Genomic DNA, 27,007 nt, shown 5'->3' on the forward strand with positions numbered 1-27,007 from the left:
AGTGAGACAGTGGGCAAACGTTTGAAGTTTCTGAAATGACAGGATGCTGAAACTATTCAAGTAAATAGCGACTACTTTACATGTACCATTGATTTATAAATGCTAAATGTTCTTTTGCGATCGATTCCTTGACTGTTGAAAATGTACTGGGCATGTTGGGGAGTATTTTGAGAAAAGATGTCCATAACACAAATAACGTTATGACGTGTGCCATACGCTGCTACATGCACTAATTTAACTTCATGTAGAATCATAATTCTGAAACACATTGTATTGCTATTTTCTGAATGCATTCCTACATGCCATGTTTAACGACTGTGAAAACTTCATGAATTGATGTAGAAAAAATTCAATGTTATTTCCAATGTCTGTGCTTTAATGTTTTGTTTTGAAAATGTAACTCATCTGTTCAAGTATACAGCGACTACTTTAGTTGTTTAATTGCTTATAAATGTCAAGTGTTCTTTTGCTATCGGTTCCTTGGCTGTGTGGAAAATGTACTGGGCATGTTGGGGAGTATTTTGAGAAAAGATCCCCATAACACAAATAACGTCACGACGTGTGACATACGCAGCTACCTGAATTTATTTAACTTCATGTAGAATCATAATTCTGAAACACATTTTATTGTTATTTTCTGAGTGCATTTCGACATGCAGTGTTTAACGACTGTGAAAACCTCGTAAATTGATGTAAGTTTTTTTTCCATGTTATTTCCAATGTCTCTGTTTAAATGGGACAGCCCTAGTAATACTATATATTCACAACATGGCCATCATATGTTGAATATTCTTACTCATTCTTTTTTTACTTTTAGGTTCGCGAACCTGTCTAGATTCACGGCATGTTCGTCCAGCAAAAAAAAAAAGAAACTTCATTATCTAGATTTTTTGACTTCTTGTTCGGTCGTAATAAACTTGTGAATGCGTTTCGCACGCAAACGAACTTGCCTACGCTGCACATCTGGCTTACAGTTGGCCGCATGACGATGTCTAATGACCTTACAATACTCCATGATTAATTACAAGCAGAACCAATTGCTGAAGAAAACGCAGGTTTTATTATTTTTAGAATAAAGGCAAAATAGTATCTGCAACATAAATTCATTGCTACTATGTTTTATTCTATACAAGAAATTTAAGTAAATTCTTGCATAAAAATTACTTTTTTACTGGATCCGCCCATATATTAACGGGAGAAAAATCTTGTGCAAACAAGGCAATTCACGTGCTGTTAATACAAGAGTTTAGTTTTGAAATGCTTTCCCAGAGACGTATAAGTATTTATCCGCAGATTGACATCTGATATCTGCATTTTGTTTCTTCCATAAAAACATCTTTTTGTAGCATAAAAGATGCAATCTAATCCATAGATTGTTTTGCTGTATCAGCTACCAACGTCAAAAATGCACTGCTCCCAACAATGTTCCTACTCGCTTCTCCCCTTTTAGAACATTTTTTTTGTATGTAACCGTGAATGTTTAAGAATCGCGTGTAACTTGTGCGATTGTTTGTTTTTAGGAATCACATTTATGATTTTGGTAAGTATTAGTCGGTATTGTTTTATCTAATTCCTCAAAGAATTTATGTAAAAAGTTTGAGATCTTGTCACTACATTCGTACTCATCCGTACTCGAAATGTATTCGTACTCAAAACAGCGCAAATGTAAATTTATTATTCTTGAAATTGTGCTCCTGTTTATCAAATTTTTAAGTAATATGAAAAAATATTAGTAATGTCATGTTTGTATTAACGAGAGAGATAACAAAATCGTTTAAAAACATTCAATACGTGCTTTAGGTAGTGTTGTTTATTTCTGGGCCCTGGTTATGGATATTTAAAACCTGTTTATCGTGTCCGAGAACAACAGAACGGCAATTAAAAAAGGTACTGGAATCGTTAAGTCATCAAATATGATAACAGTACATTTAGTCGTCGTGTAATGTTTTTATGCACAAAAAGCGACCATACACGTTTGTTTTGTGTATTGACGTCTGCAGAAGCCCTTTGGATATGTTATATGACCACACAAAAAAAAAACGTGTATTATCCCCACAATATACTTTCAATTCAAGAGAAGAATACAGATCACTACCTGGTTACATGTACTTCGGTTTTCTGACCCTTACACACACAGAGAGAGAGAGAGAGAGAGAGAGAGAGAGAGAGAGAGAGAGAGAAAGGGAGGGAAAGAGAGAGAAATGAATAAAAAGAATATGCAACAGTGTCAAGAAAGTTTTATTTCAGTTTCCGCGGATAAATAGTATCGCTCATCTGAAGTCACGACACATATCTTCCGAGTTATGATGTGAATTTCTTGGCGAGACCCTCGGTCATTAAGCCATGAATTCCTTTACCTTGCTCTGCAGTTTCATCAAGACATTTCGCTAAGTACTTTGAGCATTTTATACCTACAGCAATGTTTCAAACTATAGGTATGTAATTAATGACATGAACTAGAGACTGTCTCAACTTTACAGACATGGTTTCATCGTAAGGGTTCATCATGGCGTCAACAGTCACTATGTCATCTTTTGACAGGTCACACACTATCCCTCCATTTACTAAGGATCTTGTATCGACCCTAAACTGTTCGCCTTAAAATTTCACCCCTTTTAAAACAAAATATGAACCCACGGGATACAAAACATTAAGTACACCAGTTAAGTAAGAAATCAAAATTATCACATTCTTCCTGACCTAGAACTTAGATATCTAGTATAAAACATTTTTTAGAGACTTTGTATAGTGGTCCTCTACTATTTTTTTTTATTTTGAAATCATGTCTCGAGTCAAATCTGGCACCGTCCGGGTGTCACAATTGTTTATATAACAAAACTTAAGAAATCTTCTTGTCTAAACACACCGTTAAGCCCTGGGGTTTACATAATATTTAGCTTGTAGCACTGAGTAGTAGTCCTTTGTCAATTTATTTTTCACATCATGCCACTGGGGTTAAATTTCCCCTGCCCCGTGATCACTTGTTTACATAGACATATATAAGACAAACCTAAAAAATATTAGCATTGTATAGACTCCCTCTACCAAGAAATCATGTGCCCATTTGAGACAGGCAAGCGATAAAAGTCCATCACAGCCAAATTTTTAGCCTTTAATGTTAAAAAATATCAGAAATTTCACTTTCATTATCGGAAAGAGAAGCATATTTTTTTTAGAAAAGCATATAGAACTGCGACAAGCAAAATCAAAATAAATGCTTAATAGAAATACGAAAGGCAGTTTCCCTCTATACGTCAGATGATTTTTAACCGTTTCTTAAAGACACATCTGTGCTTTAGAGATTTTTGATTTTATTACATTTTGTATTTATATTATGGTATGTTTTTACAACATCTTTTTAAATGTGCCAAAAATGCACTACTATGTGTAATTTTTATGATTTTGACAAAGTATAAAGTGTTACTTTCAATATGCACATTAAATGAGTTTTGAAAAACTTGAATTTACAGCAATGAAGGTGTATGGTAAATAGGGAAGCAAAGCTTACTGTTAAGGTAGTTCTGCACGTTTGATAAACCGGAAGTGATGGCTTATCGTCATTTATCCGGAAAACGTAGAATAAAGCCTGGATTCGGCGTACGGAAATGAAAATTATTTTATGAATTAATGGTAACTAGTGAGTAAATTTATTACAATGACACTGTTACTATCTTTCTAAAGTTAAAATATGATAATAAAACATCTGACATGTTAACTCAAAATAATGTCTTAAAATTAGCATTAAATGTGCGGTTCACTTTACTCATGGTCAAATATCTCAAAAATAAGCACATGGACCTATACATTTTATTTCGCCACATTATAGGCCATATGTTTATTTACAACTATGAGAAGTTTCATTAAAATCTACATTGTAGAAAAGTTTCTGTTCGCGAAAACGTTATGAAAGCTATGATTTTCCCATAGACTCCCATTATGAAAATTGCTTGAGGTCCAAATTTTTCAAATGAGTAGAGCAAAAAATCAAGAACACGAACCTATCTTTTTTTATTTGCTGAGTTATCAAAGTATATTCTGAAGTTTAAAAATCAGGGCTTAATCAAATTCTACATTGTAGAAAAATTTTCGATCCGAACGTGCAGAACTACCTTAAGCTGTAAACGAAAACCATACCAATTTTCTTTCCATTTTAATTAATTCGGAAAAATACAACGAAAACTAAAGGCAGAATAAACACTAAAAAACATATCTGACTAACTATCACGCTCCTTTAAATTCTGTTCTATAACGTATATCTTAATATTTACATTGGAGCATTAGCTAGATATTGTTAAGAAATCTATAACTGTTTATTTGGAATCTGTTTTGTGCATATGTTCGATAAGATCCACCACACGGTAACTGTAGCCAAAAGCATTGTCATACCTGTAACACAAAAATATATTTGTTCCGTTTCTGAAATTCAGCTGAAACATACAACATACAATAAAAGTTTGAAAAATTTCTTTTGCACATTACAATGATTACACATGCATGTATGACTGATTAAATAATTCACTTATTTATATATTTCACAAATTGTATTGTCATTCTTGAAATTACCAAATACACGAGGAGAAAAGCTTTCTGTTTAAAACACTATTTCATTTATGCGATGGCAGTCAGCTAACCTAACCAATGTTCCTAGATGACGTGCTATTGTTGTTTTGTTCTATCAAAAGTGAATGGAATATTCCCGCAAATTAATCAGTGATTCTGGATACACTGGCCTCTGTCAAATCGTCACGCAGAACAGTGGACTTGCCGAATGATCAAACCCGTCGCCTCTCAACTTTGCGGCAGTCGTTTCTGATTGTGCTAGTTTGTCTGACTTTTCTATGTACGTATTTATTTTAACAAATTCGTGCAGAAAATAATTCTCATAGAAAATAAATTGTTCATACCATGCTACTAGCTTAACAAAGTTGTTGTTAAGACAAATGCCGGCTCTAGCGTCAAAAATGCTGCTATGCGTATCACCAATGAAATCAGAAGATACAACCATCTCCTCTGTGTACCCTAAAATTCCCTTCAATGGACCTTCACTGGCAGCTTTCATGGCAGCCTTGATATCATCATAGCTAGCCTGAAAGAAGATGTTTGATGGAGCTGCTCAGTCAAACTGATCGTTGTCAAAAAATCATGAAAATGTTCCATAGTTTTTTAAAAATTCAGCAATGATAATCTTCTGGCGTTCTAGAAAACTTTAAATTTAAATTAGGACTTGTAAACGAAAATGTTAGTAAATATATGTCCTTAAAATAAGTGAACATCCAAACTTTTAAAACAGAAACAAATTTCATATTATATAGTTACCACTTTTGCGAGCCTACATTTCAGATATATTATATTATGTAATTACCGGCTTTTCGAGCCTGCATGTCAGATCTATAACAGATACATCCGGAACAGGTACACGGAATTCGATTCCAGTCAACTTTCTGAAACATGCATAGTATTTGTAAACAGACACCGGTAAATATGACTGCAACAGTAAAGTTCGCATAAAGCGAACTCGTCGGGACATTGAAAATTTGTTCCTTACAACTGAGGTTTGTCGTATCCGTACAACGAACAGTTAGTTATATATGGACGTCGTTACGTACCAGTTGTTATCTTTATATGAGTGAATCATATATTGGTACTTTTTTATTTGGTTCATTTTTTGATAAGTATTAAAGAAACTCTGTCTTCCGTTCAATAATTTCTGATGTTTTTATGCGAGTACTTCTGTTTTCTACGGTAAGAACAGCTGAAAAAAGATTACTCATATGATTTGTATGACATTACATTTCTGCTACTTCCATCAAAACAAATTCTGTTTTAAACTTTCTTGTTTCCTTAACAGTAGGCACTTTAAAATGCCAAATATTCTTTTATAAACAGATCAGAATAAAGAAAACTATGTCGCCTGCGTCCGTGTTTCAGGCATTAAATTATTGTACAAAATAAACAACAAAAGAAATTCACACTTTTGTATATTGTCTACTAGTATTTGGTACAAAGTTTAATTTTTTGAAATAAAACGCTCGATTATTATTGTTGCTACATGCATGTCAACAATATTCGTTTATTTTGATCTTCGGAAAAGAATTTATTCTAGTGAAATGATCAAAATCATGTACTTGAGTATTTTCATTATAATCATTTACTTTTCTGCATTGAATACCGTTTTCGGACATTAAATCCTATCCCTTACTGCCGAGTTTTCGCTATAACCGAGTTCGCTGTATCAGAAGATTTTTATATGAAATAAAGAAGGCAAAAAATCGGGGAATAAAACTGTTCATTATAATATTATCCCGGTGTACGCTATAACCGAGTTCGCAAGATCTGAGTTTTAATTTAATAGGAATTTCATCTAAAGGCTATCAATGGCATTTGATGTAAAATACAGTGGTTTTTAGACACAGACATGGTGACACATTCCTCAGGTCAGAACGTTTTGCTGATTTTTGAGATGGTAACAATTATGATAAAATGGCGGATTATTGATTTTTGTTTGGCCATTGATAACATTTTAGAAACAGTTATGAAAGAAAAACGCTGCAAATGTTCTAAGAAAAAACAAACACAGACAAAAACAGCTTACCCTTTAAGTTCAGGGATAACATTTCCGACATCTTTAGCAGCACCAGTGGAAAGTGGAATAATGTTTTGTGCAGCAGTTCTGCCTCTACGCCAATCCTTCTGGCTAGGTCCATCAACAACTTTCTGGGTGGCAGTGTATGCATGTACAGTTGTCATTAAACCCTCAACTAAACCAAATCTGTCATTGATCACTTTAGCCAGGGGAGCTAGACAAGTTGTTGTGCATGATGAATTGCTTGAAAGTAAAAAATGATTTTTGCTCGATGGGAAATGCTTCAGTATCAAAAACGTTAAAATTTATATGATATGCAATAGTACAAACAGTTCGTTTCACTGGCCATAACATTGAACGTTTTTATGAAATAGTCATTTAAGGTGTTATTTTCTAAAACGTAGAAAAATATTATTAAAAACATTTGTTTCTTCACACTTCATAGTCTGAATAGAATTTTAAGGAAACAATAATAATGCAACAGGTTTTTACTTAGACTTAGATAGACATTCTTTGTAACTGTTTCACGTGAAACCATGTATATTAATATATCTAGTTTTTAGAAGATCATTTTTATGCTACTAACTCTAACTTACAACACCTTGATTTGCCATAAAATAGCTTTTGTTCTTTTTCTTACTCATTCAGTAACTCTTTTGTTAGTTAATACTAGTACCACTAGATACACATAGTGAAGCGCCATTCAATGTGAAACTTAACGGCAGTGAAGCGTTAAATTGTACCTGACAACATCATTTCTTTTGTCATATTTATCCTCATTTACACCAAACACATACGTTGGGGCATCAGCAGATGGGGCGGATATGATAACCTTTTTGGCTCCTCCTTTCAAATGAGCCTATTAAAAAACGCAAGCATGTGTATAACCTCCATCTCAATGAAAGCAAAGTAAAGGTGTCATTAGTCAATTACTGCAACACCAACACATTGTAAAACAAAAAGAAGAAATCACTTAAGGTAGTGCTACACGTTTTTTAATGTGGAGATTGATTTAAACACTGCTTTTTTCAAAGCCTCAGAATATACCTTGACAATTTTGGCATTTAAATACAATTGATCTTTGCAACACTGATTTAATTGACATGGACCTCAAGCAAATTTTCATGAAAGAGTCTAAGGGAAACCCTAATTTTGATAACATTTTCACGAAAGAATTTTTTTCTTCAAAAAAAGATTTAAATGAAAGTTTTCACAGCTGAAAACTAACATACTGCTAAGTAGAAGTTCATAAATGCATTGGACCATATGCGTAATTATTAAGATATTTGCAAATTGCTTTATGGCAAATCTTAAGCGTACTTAGCCATTACTTAGAATTATTTCACTTGTCATCATATTTGTTATAATACTTTATCTTTAGAAATAAAGTTACATTGCCATTTTTATACATCAGTACATTTGATAGTCATTAGTATGATATTTTTTCAAAGTGCATACTTTAGCTTTATTCATTGTTGTAAATACTCCGGTTGATTCTACAACGTACTCCACTTCATCCTTTGCCCATGGAATACTGGCTGGATCACTCCTGTAACCAAAAAGAATTTGATATATAGAACTCTTCTGCAGAGACCGAATGTTATTGATACATACTATTCAAGGTAGTTTAACAGAATACTCTAACAACAGCTGGCGCGAACTACTGTATCCCTAAAATAATCGTTTGTTCAGGTCATCGTTGTTATAAATAAACTCTGGGCAGAACGGCCCTTTCAACCTTAAAAATATTGCTGAAAGAATATGTATAAATCTCCCTAGAAAGACTGAACAAATTCTTCTGAATAGTATACTTTTCGGGTGTTTGAAATTACAAGGGCTATTTTGGAAGGTTCGGGGCTTTTACTCTGTTTTGGGAGCGATATATATATAAATTGTAAAATACAGCTGAAGAAACTAACTCATTGTGCACAGTGATAGCATGCCCATTTAGTACCAGCTTTCCATCCTTTGACTCTACCGTACCCTTGAAACTGCCATGGGTTGAGTCATGCCTAAACATGTATACCTGAAAAAAGGAAATGTCTTATTAATATACTATTGTATGTATTATTATCATAAGTCTTCTAAACATGTTTTCATGAATTCGTGAATTCTATACTATAAAATATACGTCGTCTGGACATATATAAAACATGATTTTTTAACACTCCAAAACAAATCCTCTGAACATATTTACATTAATTCATTTGACTTTAATGTACTAACATCATTTTTACTGCTATCAAATACACGTCTTCTTAACATATCTATATCAATTCTTATTATAGTGAACTTCAAAATATTTTGCACAAATCAAGTAATAGGGTACACTACATTAAAGACTATTCATGTGCACTCTGAAATACGCTGAATTTCAAATATAGATCTGTGAATATATAAAATATGATATCAATAGAAAGTAAAAATAAGAAATTTATATAATTCATGAAATAGATAGATATATACATGTAAAAGCTTAACTGGTTTTCTTTTCAAAGACAATAACAAAGAACACTAGTATCTGATTTTTTTCTTAAACACACGTTTCTTTCCCTGTATCACTTTCAAAGTGTATGATAGCAAAGCCTTTTTTCCAATTTTAGAACAATATTACCTAATTACAACTGCTTTTCAGTATATTCATCTATAGCAAAAAATCTCAACGTGTAATACTTTATTAACCATATAAACAGTTCACAATTTCATCAAGTGTTTTGAACGTCCTTCTATCACTAACCATGTAATCAAGGTCAATTAAGGCATCATTTATGGACACAACAGTTACTCCGCCTTTTTCAATGGCAGCTCTTGCAACAAAACGACCAATGCGACCAAACCTGAAAAAAAAAATACACTAAGATATATACATTTCGGGGAAACAATTAGCTCAAATACTCTGTCCATTCCTTTCCTGTACATATACAGACATGGACTTCATACGTAACAATTTACAAATACGTGAATCAACCTTACGTACATTTAAACCATTTCAAAATACGGTATGTCATTTAGTTCATGAAATTGCTGCAATTGAAACTACGACGCCCCTACGTAAAAGTATTTATGTGATATAAAATGTTCATTTTGACAATTAATTCTATGAAATACTTACCCATTGATTCCTACTTTTATTTCTGGAGTTTTAGAGGTCTGAAATAAAGAAACATTTTGTCATACAATCTTGGCCATAACATTTTTGAAGACTTGCACTTAGTATTTATATCTCCGTAAAATTATCCAACTCTGTATCCGTGATAATGTTTATTTCTTATCTATTTTCCTTGCTACTGACACTGACATTTTCTGAAAAGATCCTTTCTCTCTGTGCGCATCTCAATTGAAGACTGTGATAATAGATTTCGTAAAGATTTTGAGAAAGTGATACTAAACAGGATTTTATGGCAGATATTTTTCTTTAAAATGTCTCTAAAGACTAAATGGTGTCAGTCTACTGTAGACCCTAAATTAATACTTGCACATCATCAATCAGATAATAACTTTATCCATGAAGAAAACAAATTTGAAAAAGAAACAAACTCGAATCAGTATAGTCATTGATTTGTAGCTCTGTATCTTGTATAAGTCTCAGTGACAAATGCACAATGCACATAGATATAAGCCCAGTGGATACTTTCTATAAATTTTAATCATGATTTCCTCCTTAGAGACTCAAACGGTATAGAGACGTAAACAGTCAGCAAACGGAGAGTTTCAAATCTTCGAATCTTTGTAATCTTTGTAAAGGGATCAGGAGTGGTGGTAGGGCAAAATACGTTTTTGGCATGCGAACGCCTAACATATCCTAAATTCATCTAGTTATAAATATCATATCTTACCTTATAATCAAGTTCTTACACAAGTGATTAAACAAGTCAAATTGTTTATCGCGGCCAGAAATTTGTACAAACCGGACAGAAGCTGCGAAATTGTCATTTGTGCAGGAAAGAAGCGTTTACCATAATGTCCAGTACTGGACAGGTATAGTGACCATGCACGGCACACCAGCCATTCTCCCCCCCCCCCCCCCCCCCCCCCCCACACACACACCCTGGAAATTTTGAAATTAAGCGCTTCATTTTTTGTATTCTGGGACAGTTTTATGGACTAATCTGTTAAATTTGGGAAAATGATAAAATCAAGCTTTCTTGAAGGTAAAATTCTTAGTTTCTTTTAGATAAATAATATGAATTATGTCGGGTCGTATGTAGCAGCAGCCGCATATACTTTACATGCAGTCCTAATGTTGCCTATTTCGAAAAACATTTTCTTTCCTTCTTGTCTTCTTTCCTTTTTTAAAGATTTTCCAGAGGGGGTCCCCTCTGGATCCGCGCATGGTGACATATCATGCTTTCTGTTTATGCAGGTAAACTTGTGTTTGGTTAAATTTCAACAGAGCACAACTGTCTGAACAGTGTACAAACTCAGTACTGTTTTTTCAGGCAAGGGTGGAAAAAAGTGGTAGACAATGAAAGCAGTAACAGTTTTATTAAAAAAAAATAAACAATGTCACAAACATTTCCAACATCTTTGGACGGTTCAAAAATCCCATGTTAAGCATACGATAAAGCCCGAAACGCGTGAAAATGTTCCGAATGTAAATCGGGTGAAGTAGGCGCTCTATGTATAGAGTTAGATTATGCGTCTAGATTGATTAAACTGGGCGAGTCTACTTATTACTTAAGGATGAAAAAAAACGTGCTTTTTAAATGTTGCTATTAAACAAGGGTGGCGGTTGAACTACTAAAAGTACAACAACAGTTAATTCACAACAAATCGTACGGTATGTTTTATAATCAGTAGAAACTAGTTGTATTACGCTTATGAGACCTGTTTCACCCATAATTAAAGAATTCACAGGTCCATCATGAAATATTTTTCCCAGTGCGCATATACTTTACCTATTCAATATGATCGCGGCCTCGATCAACAATATATATGTATATTAAAAACAACATTTAAATATAGTCATATATCTGAGATATCAGTACTTCAGTGCATTGGACAATCCTATAAGTGGCTTCTGATATTACTTAAGGTATTAGGCCCCTAATACTATTGTTTAAAAAATGGCATTTGCTTGGCATATTCTTACAGTTGACCGTGCTTCGCACTTTGTTGCAAATTTTTAAAAAACTTTTACCGTGCCGTTTTTTATATATTTTGTGTAATTTATGGTATTTCCTCAAGCTCAAATAGAGACAAATTTCAAAGTGGCGGCCTTTATCCAAAACGTTTGCAGAGAATTCATTTTACCATTATTTTTTATGAAAGAAACATCAAACTATTGGTAAACAATTATAACACTTAAAATAAAACTGTCTATATCATTTTTTATAGTGTGCCTCAAGTAAACGGATTTAATGCGACAGAATTCTAACTCCAACATTGAAAAATTAAGGTCGAATCCTGCGGGTCTGTTTTAAATTTTGCTCACTTCCTTCGAAAATAACCTTGGGGCAGAAGTAAAACCTATCTACATTTCTTCCACAATATGTAATCTAAAGAATGAAGGCAAAGTAGAGAACTTTTACCGCATGTAACTCAGTATTTTTAAAGATGTCTAACTCTACCCCTTCTGTTTCAGAGGTGAATTCACTTTGATCAGCAATAAATCGCTTATCAAATGAATTTTTCCCCACTTTTGTACAATAAATCAATAACAAGTCTTAAAAGTAGTAAAAACTTACTAGAAAAAAAGGAAAATAATGGGAAAAAATTTTGGTCCCAGTGGGGCTTGAACCTATGCCCCCCTGAAAATTGCAGTCAAAGTAGGTTTATAGTAGGAATTGAATACTCTTCAAAAAGGAGGCACTCTATTATGGGCCTAATACCTTAACCCATTATCAAAGTTTATACAACACTTCCGACTATGGCTAGCCCAAATATTTAAAAGAACTACTGTATTATATTTCTTGAGGAATTGTGCCACAAGGTGTTGCCATCTTTCTTAAAATGACTTTGTGCATTTCTGTTTGCAGTGGTAGCAAAGAGTTATATTCCCAAACTATACACAGTGTTTTAACGTGTAATTTCTAACCCTTGTCTGCAAGCCTTGTTAAACATATGATTGGTAAGATACCTCCATATACTCTTTGCACAGTTGATATCGAAGAATTTTTCCAGATGGCGTCCTTGGTATTTCTTTGACGAACTCGGCCCCACCAGTAAGCCACATATGTGGTGGTGTATTATCTAAAAAGAAAGTTTAACCATTATTACATGCGAAAGAGAATAATGTTGATCCAAAGTACAGGTAAAACAACAGGTATCCGACAGCAATAACAAAGTACAATTATCCTGTGAGCTTTCAAATGTTTCTTTTTGTTTGTTTGTTTGTTTGCTTGTTTTGTATTTCACGCCGCTTTTTAACAGAATTTCAGTTATGTAACGGCGGGCGGTGAACCTATCTTGTGTTTCTTGATTCTGTACCAGTACAGAACCTAATTCCGCAAGTAAATGCCAACTTCCCCACATGAATGAGAGGTGGAGGACGAATGATTTCAGACACAAAATCTTATATCAAATCGTCAAGGACAATCATCAATGCTGTCCTATATTGCTCACCTGGAAACGTGTACAAGTTAAGACCTTAATGTTGGAATAATACAGAGTCACTTCAGCAATCTTGCCAGTTTTCAACGCGATCATACTCTTGCAGCAATATAAGGTATGTACCAGTTTCATGAAGTCATTTCTTGAAATGAGGTCTTTTTAAAGATATAAAAGGAGGAGATTTTACTTCGTCAAATGTTACTGTCATTGAGTTAAGTAACTTGGAAACAATCTTATCAAGTAGCTTGTGAGCAAATTGTTTTTGTTTTTAATTTTCAGAATACTGCTCATCCAGAAATACTCTTCCTAAAGAATTAACAAAGAGAATCAGTGACCATATGTCTGGTGTTTATTTAGCAGAAGTGTGACCATGTTTTAAATATATTTTTATTCTTTGGCTTTTAAAGTTGATATATGAGTTTTATGAAAATTTGTTTAAAAAAAAGAGGTATGACATACATGTGTAATAGTTTGAAATTTGGCAAGTTTGAATCATTCAAGGGTCACCAAATCCTGGTGTTATATAAGAAATATTTCATATTATCACATTTTGCTGACAACTTCTGGTCAAAATACGTTTTGCGTAGACTTTCTGAAAACTGATCAAGATTATTTTTAAGGTTTCCGCTTTAATTTATAAGAAAACATGACTCAGCCATGGAGCAGCCACGTTTTGCCATAAAATCCGAATAATAAAATCTAAATTTTGCTAGATGGACGGTGGTGATTGATCATGATAGCAAACCTTTTGCACATTGTGCTCCAGACATCTGTCTTAGCATAAAGGCAACATGTCTAAGTAACAATTTTGGAAAATCTCAAAGACAACATTCATTTTAGTGACCTATCTGTGTCCTACTTTTATTAATCAATATGAACCATCGATCATTTATTTGAAAAAATATGTTAAAAACATTGAAAGTAGGATCCTATAAGCTTAAAAACATTATATACGTTCATTATGCTACTAACGCTACTGCTATGTAGTTGGGTGTAGGAACTTTACTGTAGGTTACGAAAAATGGTACAAATCATACGTGGAAGTATTTTGAAATTTATTCTTTTTTGTTCACGCATTATCTTAGAGGGTTTGTATCTACGATTCGGAGGTATACCTCTTTGAGTTTAACTTCTAAGAACAAGCAGAATAAGATGCACTAGTACTTTGTACTTGTAATGTTAAAATTACTGTATCGGTGTTTTTAATCCCTTTTTAGGACACGTATATTTACATTTTGCATATCTTTTTCGCTGCTTGTATCTGACATTAGTGTTATCAATACAGGTTGAAAGAATAAGGTTAAGTAAAGTTAACGCTTAATTCTAAATTCTAGAATAATAATCACAATCCCAAAGAATTTGCTTAATAAAGTACAAATTACCTGCCACGTATCTTTCGATATCCGTTTCTGTAACGTCTGAATCTTCCCTTTTGACAATAAAAGCTTTTGGTAGCTCACTAAAATCTTCACATGGTATTCCAACGACACCAGCATCGTCGATATTCACGTTGGCTAACAAAATACCTTCAAGACGTGATGGTGAAATATAGACACCTTTGCAACGCATGAGGTCCTTCAACCTGTCTACCACAAACAAATACCCTTCCGAGTCTTGTCGGCCGACATCACCTTAAATAAGTTTTATCTATAAATCTATCAAACAATAATAGTTAAAGGAATTCAGGAAATGTTGTGAATAGTACAATACTATTTTTGGAACAGTCTATTTCTATTAACCGTGCACCATGTATACTCACTTAACGATGCAGAAGCAATTAAGTGTATTAGATATTTAATCAGACTCACCTTATTATCATCTCTGACCATTTCCTGGTCTTAGTATTAATTTAATGTTTTAATAACAGAATTAAGTATTGCTTGGAGACGTGAGAGGTCTTGCACATTTCACTGTGTACGTCTTATAAACAATTAGAATTAAGTATTTCATTTACCAGTTTTGACCCAACAATCAGGGGCAAATATTTTTCTGTTTTCCTCTGGGTTGTTGAAGTAGCCGAGACTTAGCTGTGGTCCTGTTATCCAGATTTCCCCCTCCTCGTCCACACTGCATAGTTCACCAGAGTCAATATTGACAATCTGCAATTGTTAAAACGCTACAACTGCATATTCCAGGTAAAACAACGCATTCCAATAACATTTATTTTATTTTTGAAAATAAAACCATGATGATATTCTCTACAATTTCCAGTCACCTCATGGTTATGGGTGCACTGGACAGTTGAATTGAAAATTCTGCGAAAACGCGAAACTCGTGCAAGAAAAGTCAGAACACATCTTTACTTTGAGAAAGGTCCAGGAAAAACATATCACATATAAATGCATTTTCAATGCCAGCCATTTTCACTCAGCCAATTCAGTCGTTTGTTGAAAACGAATTGAATATCAATTTCATGTCACTAAATTTAAGACAAAAGTGGCCCATATTAGCCATAATGCCTTGTCCCGTATTGACCTAAAGAGTACATATATGTATTTAAGGGAATCGTTTATTTTAATAATCCTCATTAAATTGTCAGAAGGCTGTTAAGTAAGGCGGGTGTGTTAAAATAGTGTTGCTCAAATGACTTTCATAGGAGTGTTTACTATAAATCTCGTTAATTTTTAACAGGTAGTTAACTTTTTTAACCAGCTCTTAATTGCCACTGTCAAGTGACTGTTATTAAATATAACAGATTGTTAAGTTTTACAGCCTTACGACCAACTCCGTCCAGAATGATAATATACTTGTCAGTAAAGATGGAAGTCATGTAGAACTATGCTTTATCCATTTTTATTCGTACTTTTCTAAAAGCTTTAACAAATTTGCTTACCTTCATGCTCACTAAAGGAAAGGGTCTTCCGGCAGATTTGTCTTTAAAATCATCTTTTCCATTAAAACATACCATACCTGTCTCAGTCAAACCGTATCCTGCAGTGAAAAAATTATCAGTAAACATTCAATCATTACAATGCTTTTTATACTGTTATTGCATATACTTTTAAAAGAATTTACATTCCGTGTGTTATTAGCAAGTTAAGGTTTCTTTTGATTGGGTTTAATGTCACACCGACACAACTATAGATCATATGGCGAATTTTTCCGCTTTTGATTGTGACTATGCAATATTTTACCACGGGCGGGCACCTGGATAGAACCACCGACCTTCCGTAAGTCAGCTGGATGGCTTCCTCACATGAAAGATTAAAGCGAGGCTCGAACACTCACATAGTTGCGGGACAAGTGATTCGAAAGCAGTGACCGTAACCACTCGGCCACGGAGTCTTCTTGTATTTTTCATCTCACAAAATTATTTACTGGTATTGCTAGCAGAATTTGTATGGAAGACTGCCCTTTAGACACATGTCTAGTTAATATCTATAATATTACATTAAAAAACTTTGTAAACGCATAAACACTGTATACACATAAATATTCATTTATTATTGCTATTTGCCATATACCTTTAAAAATATATCTCTATTCTTTAGTCGACATCATGTATCTTTAACGGAACAAAGCTGTGCTTATGTCATTTATGTTAACATTTTATCTACCTTGATTAATGCAATCAATATTCAGTTTTGCTTTAACCATGTCTTGAATTTCTTTGCTCACTGGTGAAGCTCCGCAAATGACATTTCTGACAGATGAAAGGTCATAAACAGTTGATCTTGGATCCTTGGCCAGCATAACCATTGTTGATGCTACTACGTGCAACGTTGCAGGCTGTTGATAAAAAAAAGAAAAATATCATAGAGATAAAATCAAATTAAGGCAGTGGACCTGTAAATGTAATCGGGAATTTCCGTTCTATTACGTAGTTTACGTATCCGATTCCGACATTCCCGGTACGATCAGAAAGTCAGCTGCCCGTATGCGCTAAATATCGTCCGAAGAAAGCCGAAACGCCTTGCAGGAATACGAAGTGTCACGGAAATTACCTGTTTCTATTCTTTAAGTCAAACATCGTCGTCTGTGAGTAGGACATGAACATAAATTGCATAAAATGGATAGTTCCCAATTACGCTTTTGGTAATGGTATCGAATGCGTGAAGGGTATATACAATGAACGACCACGCGGGCAGGGTCAGGGTATAGTATTTAATTAAGAGAGGTTACGCTATGATAGTATGTGAGTGGTATGTCACTCTCAGTGTCATCCTCAGTGCTGAATACTAAAACAATATTTTTAGCTCGACTATTCGAAGAATAGTCTAGATATTCTACTCACCCTGGCGTCGGCGTCGGCGTTGGCGTCACCCATTGGTTAAAGTTTTACATGCAAGTACATACAGCTATCATTTAAAGGCATATAGCTTTGAAACTTATTTTTTTCTTTTTCTAGGTCAATTACCAACCTCACTGGGCCAAGTTCAATAACTCTGACACGAATTTTGAGCAAATTATGCCCCCTTTTAGACTTAGAACATTCTGGTTAAAGTTTTGCGTGCAAGTTACTATCTCCAAAACTAATGCAGATACTGGATTGAAACTCTATAGATATTTAAACATTTAGGGTACTATTTTCCTGATTCTGGGACAATAATTCGAATAGTCGAGCATTGGCTGTCTTACGGACAGCTCTTGTTTGTGTGAAACTACATGCATAAAATCTATTTTTATATAGGACAAGCCTTTTATTTCTCACAGAACTTTATTATTTCGTTTCACTATATGGTATAAACTACAATTTTAGAAGATTGTTTAATGTTGGTACCAGTGTAATAGAGGAATGGCCTTGGGGTTAGGGGATGGGGTCCAGACCAGACGCTGAACGCCTGTAGGCCCATTGAGATAATGTAAATCGTATGTAGACGATTAACTTACCTTATGTGTCTCTATGAGTCTTAGATAATCATCTGGTTGGAATTTGCTCATTATAACAATCTTAGCTCCCATGTAGTGACCAAACAGTGTTACCAAATAAAGACCATAACCGTGAAATAGTGGCAGAAACACAATGAAACACTCTGAAGCTGGGTCAGTATGTAAGCCAGCAGATCTTGTAAATAAAAGACAAATGTCAGAAAAATGTACGTAATAACATATAATTATTATATAGTGAACCGAAATGAAAGACAAATGTCAGGTACATGTACGTAATACACTGAACCTATTTACAAAGACAGACTTTCTGTGTTGAAAGAAATATATTCTAGTTCATTTCCTGACTAGTATGTGCCGGATTTATTCTAACTTGTACTGTACCAACCTTCATTAAACATTAATGTACTGTTATGATTATCATTTCTAAATGATACACATACACTTTGCCATGATTTGTCTTGTTGCAAATTTTTTATTGTCGTTTATTGCTACAAATCTGAACTACATATGTATCAGTCTTGAAAAACACTATATCATCAAGTGCTGCAACTTTTATACAAAAGACAATTATGTATACTAAGCATAAAATTCAGATTGAAAGTACAATGGATATACATCTTTAAGAATGATTTATATTGAAATCATTTTTACGAATGATTTATGCAAAATGTGCACTTCTTTTACCAGAGTATTGGTATTATTAACCTTTGTTGCAGTGTATTGGCAATTATTCCATAGTGTGACACCATAATGATCTTAGGCGGTCCAGTTGTTCCGGATGACGACATTAGTGCGACGGTATCAGTTTTTGGATCTCCTTGGTGTTTAACATAATTACCATCGCTTGCTTTTATCAGCGAATCGAATTCCTCTCCAAAACATATAACCTGTAATTAATTCATATTAATCATTCAATTGCCGGAATGATTTATCTTAAAAACCATATGTACATGTATGTATGTGTGGAAATGCAGATCGGCTTACTATATTGACCATATTAGGAAGCATACTGCAAGACTTAAGTGGTCTGAAGTTATATCGGTTGATGCTTCTGGCATGACAAAACGTTATGTTGTGTAAAATATGAATTGGCGAAAACCATTTGTGTCACTGATTTGAAACAAAGATTCTAACACGATCCGATTCAATTTCCTAATAAACAAAGAAGGCTGAAAACAGTGAATTATCATACAACAAATCACTGTTCTGACGTCACAATTATTACGTCATGGCGTCAAACGGCATAGCGGCGCGCTTGAAAAGAAACCAATTGAAAACGGGCAAATATTTAATGAATGTCGTCAAGGATGTACTTAAAAATCCTTGGTAACGTGTTAGAATCGAAATAATATATCTCATTTAGTGATTTGCTCTTGAATAAATTATTGTTTGTCGTTCAGATGCGTATTATTATATCACTCGGGCTGCGCCCTCGTGATGTAATTCCTTCGCATCTGAACTCCAAACAATGATTTATTCAACGACAAATCACTGGATGAGATATATTATTTCTTAAACAACATGTTTATCAGCGTTTTCGCAACCTTTCAGGGGTTATTAGCTTTGTATCAAGAAATGCTTTCATGGGTAGTCTTTACAGACAGGTCAGTAAAATAAGTTATATCACGATGAGTATACGACGTTACGCTCAAGATAATAAAACTAAAACTGAAATATTCGCTGTTTTACCTCAATGAATAACGATGACGTCATTTCTGTTTACGGACGTTAATTTCCCGCGCTAACGTCAGGGCCATTATAGATAATGGCCCCGGGGCTAATTATGATAATGTGATAAAGCATGACGTAATGGGATAATAGGAGAATTTTCAGCACAAATGTGTTACTATTTATAGGTACTCATGTAATAAAGAGCTATAACAAACTGGGAATTTAACCAAGATCGTAAAGCATACTTATAATATCTTGTCAATTTATTTCAAAGTTATCATAAACCGTAACATCCCGTTACAAACTATATACATGTAATATTTACTTGTCATATAAAGGCCAACAGCCGATACTGACGATATCTCCTTTAAAGATACCCGCGAAGAATTACAGGTCTTAATGTAAGCCCTGAATTATACGTTTTCTTAACGTATCATTATAGCATTGTAATATATAAATCAACAATGGATTCAATCTACATTAACATTTTGCCTGCTGGTAGCAAGTGATTCTGCCTTTGCTACATCCGTGCAGGCTCATCTTGGTCTACACTGTTTCTTTCCAGTCAGTAAATTTACAGTGAACACCCCTTCAAATAATAAATGGTACTGCCCGTATTGAATGATAGAACTATTCATTTTAGAAATTTGGCAGGGTAAAGGTTAAATCGATATTTCACAGACATGTTGAGAAAACATCCGTTATCGAATACACGAAATTCCCGTGCTATTATGTATATGATGAGCTCTATTGAACGCCATCAGTGACAGAATTGATTGAATCAGACTCGTAATACCAGCTAATTTTGTTTGATTCCTCCAAAGTTAAATAAATCCATAACAATGAATTTATCGCCAACATTACCTTTATCCTGCAATTGTCTTTAAGAATACCTCTCACTTTGGGCATCAGTTGTAGGACTGTAAACACAATCTTAGTATTTGTCTCCAAGATAATTTTCTCGACATCGCCTTTGAAAATGAGTTAAAGGATGATATTTGCATTTAATTCATACAACTGATTTTTTGGAACATTTAAGAAAATATATTAAAGATATACGAATTATGTGCGCTCTATATTTGTGAATTGATACAAAATAATTATAGGTTTATTTTTAGTGTGAATTCTGTGAAGGTTTTTATTAAAGCAGTTGACTGAGATAAGTTGGGAGTTCATAAAATATTTATCTTTCTGGGGCACCCGTTGCCGAGTGGATAAGTTCGCTGACTTTGAATCACTTTGAGCCTCATTCAGGACGTTAAATTCTTCATGTGAGGAATCCATCCTGCTGGCTGACAGAAGGTCGGTGGTTCTACCCAGGTGCCCGCTCGTGATGAAATAATGCACGGAGGGGCACCCGGGGTCTTCCTGCACCATTAAAGTTGGAAGGACGCCAGATGACCTATAATTGTGTTGATGCGACGTTAAACCAAACAAATAACGCAACATATTTTATTTGAACATTAACAATACATCACCTAGCAATAACCCTTATTATAAGCATAGTTCTGCGTCGTTGGTTTTAAATTTAAAATTAATCATTTACAGCTAAATTTTATCTCATTTATGCAAATCGCTTCAAATTTAAACATGTTTGAAATGTCAAAATATTTTATATTGCTGACTGCAGTAAATATAAGTGTGTCTTATTTCTGGATCTCAATGCAGGTAGTCGAAATAGGCCAGCCGGGAGTAAAACTGTAAAACATTGCGCCCATAGTCTAGACAGTTGACACGGTGTTTAATGCAGTTTATGAATAGGGTTATCATAATAATGTTATGCTCGATATAACAGCTCATCACCTGATGTATTAAATATCATCCATGCAATAAAATCTGTTTGACGATTACAAAATATGTAAAATACTACATTTAGTTTATCTTTATTTGTGATATATTTGATCTGATATGTAGAGGTGACATTAGAAAGAAACAAAACAATGTAAAACTTGAAAAGCGTGTGAGACCTTCCCAATCTGACTAAAGTACATATCCTATTACGCTACGCATAGGGTCTGACAACGAGCTATTGATAGCCTCGTTCTGACGACCCTTCCGCTAGCCAATCAAAAGCTAACTTACAACATTCTGCAAGCTTTAAAAAGCCCTGGTTTTTGATATCTACAATTTTTATGTCGAAAGATGTCAGATAGCCGGTTAGCTCAGTCGGTAGGGCACTTGCTCTGTAAACGAGAGGTCCCGGGTTCGAGCCCTAGATTGACTGCAAATTTTTCTTAATCTTTGACATTCGAACAAGTTGTCTGATTGGTTCAAATAAAAATAAATTTGCGAAAATAAAAATAGCAATATTGGAAATCCAAAATATACAGAAGACGAATGTGAATGGGTCGTTCTCAGATCTTCGTTTAGAAGATCAAGTACTTTAGTCAGATTGAGACCTTCCGAAAGACTTTATTTATTAACATGAATAAGGCAAACATAAAGTTGAGGTTTTAAAACATTTCATGGCCTACTGAAATTAAGACTTGCTGGAAAGGAGCGCAGCATAGTGAAATCAATAACTTAATTCATTAGAATGCCAAAAAGTGATTTATAACCTTTATCCTATAGTTTAATATATTAAACTGTAAGTTGCCATTAGCAGCCCCCATATTTGACCAATAATGCATTCACTTTGAGGTGCATAACATTTTCTCAGTCGCTTTAAAACTGTTTTAAAAAGGATACAGCTATTGTTCTCTGGATTTATTGGCAAAATGATTGCGTTAATCAAAGCAGATGCGTAAAACGCCACCACAAAATCTGCATTGTTTGGTGATATCACACATATGACGTCATTCCTCTTGATACCGTACTTCTGTAGAAATGATGCGGTGCATTTTATCCTATTAATTAGTGATCGATATGTGTAGATTGTTTCTTCGTCTACCTGGTAATAACAGAAAGTTGTTTAAACACAGCATCATACTGAACATAAAAAGAGTATTATCTTAACTGAGCATGAAGTATCACGGTGAGGTTTTAGGATTGTTGAATGTTGTCCGCCGTTCGTTCTCCCGCCTGTCGTCCACAGTTTCTTATAAGAACATCTCCTCCTAAACCACCAAAACAATTTCTACCAAACTTCAGAGGAATGTTCTGTGTTTGGTCCCTGCAAGATTCTTTAAAACCAAAGTCATCCATGCAGAAGGGGACCCTATTTTTATTTAAACTGGGCCAGCAATTTCACAGTATTTCTTAAGTGACTCTGTACCAAATTCTTTAGAATCATTTTTTTAATTAAAAACATGACCACCAGGGTACGGGATTATTTTCCCCCATAAGCTGTTTGGAAAACTTTACAAATCTTCTTCTCTGAAAATGCTGACCCAATTTCAAAATAATTTCATAGCAATTGTCTTTAAGTGACTGTCCTTCACACCATTTTGATTCATTAAAAAACATAACCGCCAGGTAATGGGGCTATAGTTCTACTTATACAGGTTGGCAAAATAACCTCGACACAAAATCGCATTTTTTTTTTTTTTTTTTGCATTTTTTTACTCATCTGTAAAATAGTTCACAGTTCTGAACAAACTTCAGCGCGTCGCTATATGGGAAAATTAGACCCATCGATTTTTCGCACGAGTGAAAATATTGTTTCATATTAACTTCAGTTTTCTAGGTGAAGAAGAAAATGGTCTTTTTAAACACTTTGAAGATGAGTACAGGTTTTTTTTCGTTTTCGGAAAGACTCGAACATTCTCGTATATTTCCGTCAATTTTTGCTGATTTCTTGTCACCCGCTATTATTTGCACACATGTACGGATTTATAAATTAGGGGACGCTCCGTTATATGATTTCGTTAACAGCTAATAGTCAATTTTAAACAGGTTGAGGATCGAAATTCAAAATTTCAAAAAGAAGAAATTCGAGTTTGCATTGAGTTTAGATTTGCTCGAAGCTCAAAACTGAAACTTTTCAGTGGTTTATTCGACTCAGCATTTAACATCGAGTCTGTCGAAAATGGAAATCTTAAGGAACTAATCTCGAGCTTGTAAGAAGAAAACAAAAAGCACTTAAAGTTTCAAAACGTTGAAATTTGATGCGGCATATCTGGGCAAGTTAGAAGCAGAAGATCGAAATTCAAATTTTCGAAAGGATGACGTTGAATTTCTTTTACATTGAATTTCGCATAAACTTGAAAATCGAAATTAAAATCAAAAGAAATCATCTAATTTCGAGGCAGGGTTGAAATTAGAGCCAGCAGGAATATCGAAATTCAAATATTTTGAGCTAGCATGAACTTCTGGTCAATTGGTATGTAAAAAACAATAAATTGCGATCTTTAAACTGGCTCTTAATTCAATACCTGCTCGATATTTAGATTGTTTTTCGAACTTGTTCCACATGCAGCGCTAGATTTTTTAAACGTTGAGCCAGCTCGCAAATAAAATTAATGCAAGAACGAAATTCAGCTATATCAAAAGTTACTTTCACATTCAATACCAGTTTTAAATTCGATTGCTCTGACAATTCGAGCAGGCGTGAAAAATAATACCGGGAATAATTTATTTAGATTTTTAAAAACTTGAATTTCGATATATCCGATCTGGCACGATTTATAATTTTTTAATTATGATATTTTTTAATTATGATCTTGAGAAGATCGCCCTTTCAGTATTATATTGAAATTCAGCTTTTCAAAACTTGAAGTACGATTTTCGAGCTGGCTCGACACTACACATTGCTTGTTCGATATTTGACTTAAAAAATTTCAATATCAATCTTTGAACAGGCTGTTTATTTAATACAAGATCGAAATTTTTCTTTTGGAATACAATAAATTTCGATCATTGAGCTGGTCCGAAATTAAAAGCTATTTTGAAATTTGATGTTTTTCGATCTTCTGGGGTAGCTCGGGATTAAAATTCACACGTTATGAAGTTGAATTTCGATCTTCGAGCTGGCATAAGATTCTAAGCTAATTGGACATCGCTCACGACATAGTAATAAATGTGCAGTTATTTGATTACACACAAAAAAAACTATTTAAAACCTTTATTTCATAATCATTATCATCAAACAAAGTATTATATAAGCGAGCTTTTTTCTGATAGTAAGATAGTAGAAATTATTTTTGCATTTTATAATAATGTGATTGCTGAGACTCCCGTTATAAAGGTATTCTGATTAATCCACCAAATACCATTTAGGTTCCGATTAGTTCCAATTTATTTTCTCATATATCTTTGCAATTACTTTAAATTAGACTTGACAATATTCCTAAACTTCATTTGATCAAAAGATTAATGTAACGGTACATTGGAGAAGAAGGGATTACTTGTTAGACATCGGCCTAAAATATGGAGTAGACCGAAAACTAGCGGACAGTCTCGACAGCAGATTTACCTGGCCAAACTTATTATCGGCTTTTGTGGTGATTTTCACGATGGTTCTAATTTTCCCATATGCTTTCCGATGGTAAAGCTAAAAAGGACATTATCTAATAAGAGGCCCAGAAAACGTTACCTAAAAGTGTAGCTATTGGTATACTAGCATTCGGTCAGGTGACCGTGTTAGATGGGTGAACAGCAGCAAATTGCTAGTTAAAACACAAATATTTCACTTAAAGCATGACTGTGTTTGTTTCTTACCATCCTGTGTTGGATTTACTACTTATTTGATGCGCATATATTATAGATACACGAGGTTGCCTTCACAAGACAAGTTCTTTGCGCAAGCACACAGGAGGTGGACATCCCCGGTCATTTTAATAGCGATTCTTGTGAACTAAACATTGGAGTTATTGTTACTACTGAATTGACAAGATGTTCAGTAATTATAGAGCTCGAAAGTCTTAGATCCCCATGTCATCAATTACTCCCCCACCCCCTACACACACAACAAACACACAAATTCAATGTCATTACCAAGTGGAAACTGTAAAAGTCTTCCTGTCAGAGAACACTAGCCCTATTTCAGAACAATGTAACAGATGTTTTTTTTTCCCTGCGTTACCATCTACCAAAGCCGTACGCGCAAGCTTTGAAACTCAAGTGAGCGACAAAGGGCCATCATGTCCCCCTTGTTATTACATGGCATCAGAAAACATAGAGGAGATTTTTGTCTCAAAATTTGATATTAACTTAGCAAAACATTTTTAACAATAGAACAGCCATTAGCGAACAAACTGCACAGATGATTTATGTAAAGCTTTGGCTATTGACCGAAAACCATTCAATAAGTGTTTTAATACTGACATCAAAAAAAGTATTTCATTCGAGCTTTGGCTTTGGCTTTAGCCAAGCGAACTATAAACCGACCATACAATGCAAACTATGGATCGGCAATTTATAAAAATAGTCATATACTAAAAGTTAGACTTACAAGTGCTGGTCTATTTGGATCGTGACAGCTCATGCAATCGAGTAAAAAATCTCCAAGGTTTATTTCCGGTATATTCTTCAGAGAAAAGTCCATCTCAAGGATTTTAACACATATAAAATGCAGTTTATCTTAAAATGTAAAGTTCACGTTCTACCCCATCAATCAGACAAGATAAGTGATGCATTAAAAAGTTATGCATTAAACACAGTAATATATGTTACTACATGTTACGCAACGAGTATTTCTATTTTTATTTCTGGGGTATTAAAACGAATACTTGTTCCGCTGTTGAATTATTACGATGGCATACTGGAACAGTGTCGAGCAATCCGACCATTCAAAATAATGAATCCAATTAACTTTATGTCAGTTGGTGGGAACGTTTTATGATAATTTTTAACAATGGGCATGTTGATAATTTTTTGTGTGTTTGCTTAGGGTTTAACGCCATTTTTCAACAGTATTTCAGTTATGTAACGGCGGCAGATAACCTAACCAGTTTTCCTGGATTCTGTACCAGTGCAAACGTGATCTCCGCAAGTAACTGCCAACTTTCCCACATGAATCAGAGGTGGAGGACAAATGATATTAGGCAAAATTTCTTTTAACATCTTGTCCGGGGATCGAGTCACGACCCCGCGATTAGTAGATCAGCACTTTCCCTGTTGAGCTAAGCGGGCAGGCTAGTTGATAATTTTATAAGTAAATATATAATCAGATAGTAAAACGCATATGTCTAAAATGACATCCTGCCAGATCCAACTTTGTGTTATGTTAACTTGACCTTTAAACTAATAACCTGCAAAAATGGGTCATCCGTTGGCTAAGGCAATTAAGTTTTTAAGTAGTTGGCCAGAAACCGTTTTGAATTTCATGGCCACTGTGACCGTAAGCCTTGAAGTACTCAGCCCAATCATCCCAACATCTGATCACAGAAAATAATCACATGAAACACCAAAAGTGAAAAAAAGTCAGTTTCAAAGTCACAGTGACCTTGTTTAATGACCTATTGATGCCAAAACGGAGAAATATGTTCACAA

At 34.3% G+C, this 27,007-nt stretch overlaps 1 protein-coding gene across 1 annotated transcript; it reads right to left on the reverse strand.

The window, feature by feature from the left end:
* Nucleotides 1–2,231: 2,231 nt before the first annotated feature.
* On the reverse strand, nucleotides 2,232–26,122 carry LOC123531119 (uncharacterized). Its single transcript, XM_053517757.1, has 19 exons — nucleotides 25,968–26,122; nucleotides 22,325–22,526; nucleotides 20,501–20,607; nucleotides 18,671–18,852; nucleotides 17,966–18,140; nucleotides 16,693–16,864; nucleotides 15,969–16,066; nucleotides 15,090–15,234; nucleotides 14,518–14,766; nucleotides 12,663–12,775; nucleotides 9,696–9,733; nucleotides 9,321–9,420; nucleotides 8,503–8,609; nucleotides 8,042–8,132; nucleotides 7,327–7,442; nucleotides 6,593–6,826; nucleotides 5,363–5,441; nucleotides 4,905–5,086; nucleotides 2,232–4,386 (listed from the first exon to the last, which is right to left on the reverse strand). Exons 1-19 carry the CDS (start codon nucleotides 26,058–26,060, stop codon nucleotides 4,311–4,313), a joined length of 2,559 nt encoding a protein of 852 aa, XP_053373732.1. The 5' UTR covers nucleotides 26,061–26,122; the 3' UTR covers nucleotides 2,232–4,310.
* Between the last annotated feature and the right edge of the window lie 885 nt (nucleotides 26,123–27,007).

Source organism: Mercenaria mercenaria, chromosome 11 (genome assembly GCF_021730395.1).
Source record: "Mercenaria mercenaria strain notata chromosome 11, MADL_Memer_1, whole genome shotgun sequence".
NCBI lineage: Eukaryota > Metazoa > Mollusca > Bivalvia > Venerida > Veneridae > Mercenaria > Mercenaria mercenaria.